The sequence below is a fragment of the Myotis nattereri genome (genome assembly GCF_964212035.1).
Source record: "Myotis nattereri genome assembly, chromosome: 9".
Classification (NCBI taxonomy): Eukaryota; Metazoa; Chordata; class Mammalia; order Chiroptera; family Vespertilionidae; genus Myotis; species Myotis nattereri.
Genome location: NC_138084.1, coordinates 7,643,624 through 7,650,743, shown reverse-complemented (window position 1 = coordinate 7,650,743; position 7,120 = coordinate 7,643,624). Strand labels below are relative to the sequence as shown.

Sequence of the window (7,120 nt, the reverse complement as noted above, 5' to 3'; positions counted from 1 at the left end):
CCCGAACCCCGCGCCCGCCGGGCTCCCCACCCGCCCCTCCCGCGCCTCCGCCAGGGGACCACGTCGCCCTTTTGTTGACGAACCGTCTTTTCTTACAGCGTTTTGCGCAGCAACGGAAATTTCACCCGATCCTGGGAGAAAATTAAAGGAGATTCATTCTCTCTCTCTCCCTCCCTCCTTTTCTTTCCCTCCCTCCCTCTCTCCCTCTCCTTATCTCTCTCTCTCTCTCCCTCTTTCTCTCTCCCTCTCTCTCTCTCACCACCCCTCCCGCTTCCCCTCTCCCCTCCCTCCCCTCGCCACGGAGCCCGAGTCCGCAGCGCCAGGCGCGGGAGCCGGCTCCGCGCGCCCAGCCCGGCTCCGTCGCCGCCCCTTCCATGGGAGCCGCGCTCGCCTGCAGCCGCCGCGGGGCGGGCGCGATGCCACGATGGGCCTGATCTGGCTCCTGCTGCTCAGCCTGCTGGAGCCCAGCTGGCCGGCGGGGCCCGGCGCGCGGCTGCGGCGCGATGCGGGCGGCCGCGGCGGCGTCTACGAGCACCTCGGCGGGGCCCCCCGGCGCCGCAAGCTCTACTGCGCCACGAAGTACCACCTCCAGCTGCACCCGAGCGGCCGCGTCAACGGCAGCCTGGAGAACAGCGCCTACAGTGAGTGGCGGCCCGCGGAGCCGCGGCGCGTCCCGGGGAGGAGCGGTGCACCGGCGGGGTCGGCGCCCGGAGGGGGACGGGAAAGGGACCACGCCTCGCTGCCGAGGGAGCCCCCATCTCCCCCCACCCCGGGCCCAGAAGAAGGGCGTGAGGGGCGCTGGGGGTGGGGTGGGGCTCGCGACCTCCGAGGACCAGGGCGGCTGCCGTTTGCTGACCAGCTCTGTCCCCGCGCGCGGTAGGCGGCCCAGGGCTCCCCGCTTGGCTGAATTCGGTGGCCCGGGCAAGTTTGAGCTCTGAGTTTTTCGGAGAAAAAGGCGCTGGACAAGTCATTGATCATCCTCTTTATTATTTTGACGACTTCTCCTCCTCCTGCCGACCCCGGGGCGCCCGTCCTCCCCTCTGCCCCACGGAACGCGCGCGGCCGCCCAGGTAGCAGGGTCCCGGGCCGCCACTGCTAGACCGTTTCCCGGGGGAACCTGCAGCCTTCGAGCCTCCATCCTTGACCACCGAGCCACCGCCAGGGTGGGAGCCTCGGGATCCGGGTTGGAAGCACCGAGGGTCCTCCGCCTGGGTCTGGAGGCGCTGAGACCGCAGCCAGAACCCGCGGCCCGGGCTGCCGCGCTGGGCCCTCTGGCCGCCGGGACCGAGCCTGAGCTGAGCCCCTCCCGCGAGGAGCGCAGAGCCACGGACTCGCTGCGGTCCGCTCGGTGGGGAGCCCGAGACCCCAGCTCGGGGCCGAGGAGGGCGGCGTGGAGTGTGGCCAAGGCCTCGGGTTCCTCCGAGGCGAGGCGACGCGTGCGCTCGGCCTCCCGCCGGGCGGAGGGGGCGGAGGAAGCGGCTCCGTGGATTCCGGCGGCGGCGGGAAACCGCTGCTTCCTCGGGGAAGCCGCAGCCCTGCGCGGGCGGGCTCGCTCAGAGGACGCCTCCCCACGGAGCCGCGGTGGAGACCAACTGTCGCGTCGCCGGCCGTGTGTGTAGGACCCCGCCACGCGGGTGCCGTGCTCGCCTCACAGGGACACCCCCGTTCTCTCTGAGCCAGGGCTGCTCTTCCGAGTCTCAGAGCATCCAAATTCTTGGGGAATCTGAGGGGGCAGCGCTCCTGTCCCGCATCCAGGCGTGCGTTTCTCTGGTGCCGGCGCCGCTCAGTCCGCGCAGCCTGCACACCCGAGCGCTCCGGCCCAATCTCTCCAGCGGCCCACGGCTGGCTCTGGGATCCCTGCTGGGGCCGGCGCGGGGCCAGGAGCTGAGCCCCCTGGAGAGGGTACCCTCCGCACTCCAGCCCCCTTGGAGCCATTCATGGGCAATGCGCCGCCCCCCCCCCTTGCTGTCCCTCTCCCCAAGGAAAAGCGCTCTGTGTCCAGGAGAGCGCTTAGGGGAGATTCAAGCTTTCTTCCACACGGTGGGGAGTGGGGACCCAGCCTGCTTCCCTTTGTCAGGTCCGGGGTCTAACCCGGCCTCGCTCTCCCTCCAACCGCATGGACAGTTACGCCCGCCAGGTCCAAGGTGACATCCTCAATGTGCCCTCGGGATTATATCATGAACCAGTTTCAGCCAGGGCCCCCGCTGGCCTCTTGCGGGACCCCCAGGGCACTGCGGTCCAGGTGGTCCAGGCAGTCCAGGCGGTCCAGGCCGGGGAGCTGTGTCGCAGCCCCAGTTTGAATTCCGGCTCAAACACGTGTGTGCGCCCTGGGCAGGTCACTCGGCCGCGGCAGTCTTAGGAAACTAGCTGGCAGGGTTGTTTCCACGTCCTTTGAGGCCTGGAGTCGGTGTGCAGCAATGTCAACTTTGTTATCCCCCCACCCCTACCCCCCATCCAGGTTTGAATTCTTCTCCTTGGAGCACCTTCCCCGGTGCTCCACCCTTTCACCTCCCGCCCAGTAATTTCTCTCCCCTGAACTTCCAAAGTCACCCTCCTTGGGGGGGGGGGGGGGTCAGCTTTGGGCAAGGCTCCCAGCCCTCACCCCTCACCTCTGTGCTCCGTGGGAGGCGGAGGGAGTGATGAGCCTTCCCCACTCTTCCCAGGTATTCTAGAGATAACGGCAGTGGAGGTGGGCATCGTGGCCATCAAGGGGCTCTTCTCCGGGCGGTACCTGGCCATGAACAAGAGGGGACGGCTCTACGCATCGGTGAGTCCAGTCTCTCGTGGGTGGGCCTGGATGGAGCTGCGGTCCACTGGCCTGGAAGCCAGTGCTCCCCAAACGTGGAAGGCTAGAGCTGTCAGCTCTCAGGAGGGAGCCCAGAAGCAGGGAGACGGGACCCACGTCCCAGGCACACCTGCTGGAACCCAGTCTGTCCACCGCCTGGGACTCTGTGGGCCTTGGCGTGTCCTTCCCCCAGGGCGGGGGCGGGGGATACATGGAGTAAAGTACATGGAACTAGGAAATTTGCTCCCTCCAACTAGTCATTACATGCAACTCGGCCGATAGCTTCCTGGGCAATGAGAGGTTTTCCATCCACACGTAACCTAGGCGACACAGCCCCAGGACCATCTCCACACCGTTATCCCCCTCCATCGGCGCTTGCAAGGGAAACACACCACCACTTCCTGCCCCTTCTGCAGCCAGGCAAAGCGCCGGCCAGAAGAATTGCAGGAAGACCCTCCTTTAGGCCGATTATTTCATCGCACATGTTCTGCTGAGGGAAAGGCTGACTGGAATGCTCTGGCCCAGCGGGCACGGGACAGAGGCGTGTCTGGGAGGAGGGGCCCTCTGGTGCCCAGCCCCTCACACAGCAGTTGTGGTTTACAGGGCAGGCCCCTAGCCCGGCTGAGTTTTCCCGGAGGGAGTGTGGCTTCCCAGGCCCGTGGGCACTGCGCCCCTGGCGAGTGGAACTGACTTTCTGTTCTTGAAAGGACCTCAGACCTGTCCCTTAGAGAGAGGCGACCCCAGGGAGGAGGTGTCGCTGGCCTGCAGTGACGGTGCAGGTCTGACCTCTGAGGGCCTCCCGTCCACACTGGTGACATCCATGAGGGCGGGGCAGGGAAGGCTGAACTGAGAGGGGAAGCCTAAGGCTACTGCCGTCTCTTTCGTGGGCAACCCAGGCCCCGGGCTTTGGGGGCAGAAAAAGCATGTCCCGAGTGATCCCAGTGGGTCAGAGCCCACCTGTGGCTTCTGTCCCCAAGTGTCATGGCGCTGGCTTTGGGAAAGGAGGAAGAGAGGTTCACCTCATGGGCATAGCCAGGAGTTCCAGTGGAAGTGGTGGGGCTTTGCAGAGTGCCAGCAGGAGCGGTCTCCCTGCCCTGCAGAGACCTGGGGGAGGCAGCCAGGTGCCGCCCTGTGATGCCACCGCATGTCCCCATCCTAGGTGCCGCCAGCTGGCCTGCGGTGCTCTTCCCACTGCCCTGCCTCTTGGCTGTCCGGGTCCCCTCGTCTTTGCCGTCAGCCTGCCGGTCACCTCCCCAGGCCAGCTCATCCACTTCCCTGGCTTAGCGGCCACTGCACCCCGACTGCTCCCAATCCCAGCCCTGACCCCCTCTGAGTTAGAGGTCACCCCTGGAAGCCCTGGTGGCTCAGAGGCCCCGGCAGAGGGCAGCACACCGCAGCTGGACACCGCAGCTCCCCTAACTCCCCTACCAGCCACTCTCTCAAGCCCAGGGTCAGCTGGGAGTCATGGTGGATGCCTCTTTCTCTCTCAGCCCCACATCCAGGCCCTCTCCAAGTCCTAGACTAGACCTCCCGATCTCTCTCTTCCATCCATTCCCCTCACCTCCCTGCCTAAGCCACTGCCCTCATGTCTCAGGCCCTCATCACCTCCCACCTGGACCATCACAACCTTGGGGCGGGGCTACTGGCCTCCAGCCTCGCACCCTCTTCCAGTCCTCTGTCCATCCACCCATCTATTCATCTATCAACATCCACCCACTTATCTATCCATTCATCCATTCGTCTGCCTGTCCTCCCTCCCCCCTCCCTCCATCCAGCATCCATCCCTTCATTCACAGGTACTTGCTGTAGATCACACCCTGTGTCAGGTCCTGCTGGGGTCTTTCTGCACTCACGCAGCTGCACTCACGCAACTGTACAGTGTGGAGGTTGACATTGAGCTTCTGAGCCCTGAGCCCCCACTTGTAGGGGAGGAACAGAGAGGGGCTGGGCTTATGGGGAGAGGTGCCCCCCCTCCCCGATTCAGCAACACCCCTCTAACCACCCCCCGCCCCGCCTCCGATCTCCAAGCCATCAGGAAGGAGGCATTGATGCTTAAACAAGAGTCCTTCTGGCCCCCACCTGTGGCCCCTCAGAATGGGTTTGTGGGTCACCTGCTCTCAGAGACAGACCCCAAGGGTCTCTTGCTCCTGTTAAGTGGCCAGTCTCAGGAGAGAGGCCAGGTCCTTCTGCCCACCTTTGCCTCCCCCCAGCCCTGCCTCTTGGCACAGTCAGGGAGAGAAGCCCTGGTGGGGGGGGGGGGGTGGCCCTTGGTACGACCACCCGCCTGGGGGTGGGACTGAAGCCTCGACTGAGTCAGCATGAGGCACACACACCCCTTCCCCCACCTGGGAGACCCCACAAGGTGCCCTGGGGGACACTGGTGACAGCTCCTTTAATTCCGAGTTCTCCCCTCTGACCCTCCAGATGCCTGCCTCCCAGAGGGCAGGGACTCCCACCCCCACCCCCACCCTGTGCCGAGCTGACATGGGTCCATTCATCCCGCTGCCAAAATCAACCTCCTTCCCACCCCTGGTGCTGGGGCCCTGAGAGCAGCACCTGCACCTTCGAGGGGAAGCGCTGACCCCGCTGGGCTCCTGGCTTCCGCTCCATGCACGTTCGTCCCTCCTTCCACCTGTGGGGCAGGGACAGAGGCCAAGGCAGCGGCTTTCTGAGGCCCAGGCCCAGGGCTGGGGTCCAGCTCAGCCTTGAAGGGAAAACCCGGCTGTGCTCCCTCCCCTTCCCGTCTCAGTGTGCTTTTCCTTCCTTCTCCTTTATGCTGTTCCTTCTGGGGCGCCATCCCCTCCCCTGGTCCCAGTGTCCAGTCCTGCTCACATCCATGCCGCCAGCAGACAATTAGGGCGCTGGGTCGGGCAGGCCCTGGCCCTGCTGGCCCTGCGCTGGGGACACCCTCCAGGGTTAGTCCCGTGGAGGCTGTGGGAGGCTGGGGCCCAGGAGGGGAGACAGGGAGAGCCACTCTTCCCAAGGTGCTCAGGTTTCCTGGCCGAGGAAGAGGCCCTGAGCTGATCCCCAAGGCCAAGTTCACCAGACGCAGGTGGGAAGAAGGGCACGCCGGGCAGAGGGCACAGCCTCAGCAAAGGTGTGGAGGGCCCCCGTGCACGGGTCTGGGCAGGCTAAGCAGACAGATTTGGCAGGAGCCGAAGGGGAGGGGGGATTGTGAAGAAGAAGCTGTCCCTGGGACCCTGGCCACATGTCCGTGTGGCCCCTGGGCCACTGACCAAGGCATCTTGCCCAAACCCGCAGGAGAACTACAACGCGGAGTGCGAGTTTGTGGAGCGGATCCACGAGCTGGGCTATAACACGTATGCCTCCCGGCTCTACCGGACGGTGCCCAGCGGGCCGGGGGCCCGGCGCCAGCCCAGCGCCGAGAGACTGTGGTATGTGTCAGTCAACGGCAAGGGCCGGCCCCGCAGGGGCTTCAAGACGCGCCGCACACAGAAGTCCTCACTGTTCCTGCCCCGCGTGCTTGACCACAAGGACCACGAGATGGTGCGGCTGCTCCAGAGCGGGGCCGGGCTCCATGGTGGCCTGGCCAGGCCACCCGGCAAGGCCACCCAGCCCCAGCGGCGGCGACAGCGGCAGAGGAGCCGGGGAGGCCTCGCTTAGCTGCCCAGCGGGCGGAGTGGAAGCCTCACGCATTGTGGCCCCATGGCTGGGCGCCAAGCTCACGGCCAGCCCAGCCTGGTAGGCGTGGACCAGCCAATGGCTGAGCGTCTGCCGTCCATCATAGCTGGCCATCCCAGCCGGGCAGGTTTCCGTAAGTGACTGTCCCCGCTCCTGCTGACTCTCTCAAACAAGCACCAATTCAGCCGGGACGATGGGGCCGAGCCGGGACTCAGAGAGGAACTGCTGTGAAGAAGACACTCGTGGGTCTGTGCTGACCAGGGGCCCCCACCCACCAGGGACCCCCACCAGCTGGGAAGACCAGCTGAATGCGGGGTCCTGGCTACCGAGGAGGCTCCCCGAGGTGCAGCTGTGGGACAAGGCGGGGGGATGTGTAATTGGAACATTAAAGTATTTTATTCTACCTTGTTCTTTAATAGATTTTAAGGCAGGTTTGACATGAACATGTTTGCTTGTGAGGACAGCAGGGTCCGTGCCGAGTCGCTGCTTTGGGATGTAAGATTGGCTGGGAAGCTGGGCTCGAGAGGCACCCAGTCCCCTGGCTCTGAACGCTGTTCGATCTGAAAGGTAAAAGGTGGATGGAAAGAAAGCCTAACGCACCTGGGAGCCTGTGTGTGGGCAGGTGTCCGTGAATTCGGGGACTGTCTGCGGACATCTGTGTGTGCACGCACACGTGTACATGTGTCTGTGTGA

The 7,120-nt window shown here is 65.0% G+C and overlaps 1 protein-coding gene across 1 annotated transcript; it reads left to right on the top strand.

Annotated features, from left to right (window-relative positions):
- Positions 1-424: 424 nt before the first annotated feature.
- On the top strand, positions 425-6,575 carry FGF3 (fibroblast growth factor 3; the record flags this gene model as incomplete). Its single annotated transcript, XM_081099223.1, has 3 exons — positions 425-641; positions 2,664-2,767; positions 6,047-6,575. 3 exons carry the CDS (start codon positions 425-427, stop codon positions 6,407-6,409), a joined length of 684 nt encoding a protein of 227 aa, XP_080955349.1. The 3' UTR covers positions 6,410-6,575.
- Between the last annotated feature and the right edge of the window lie 545 nt (positions 6,576-7,120).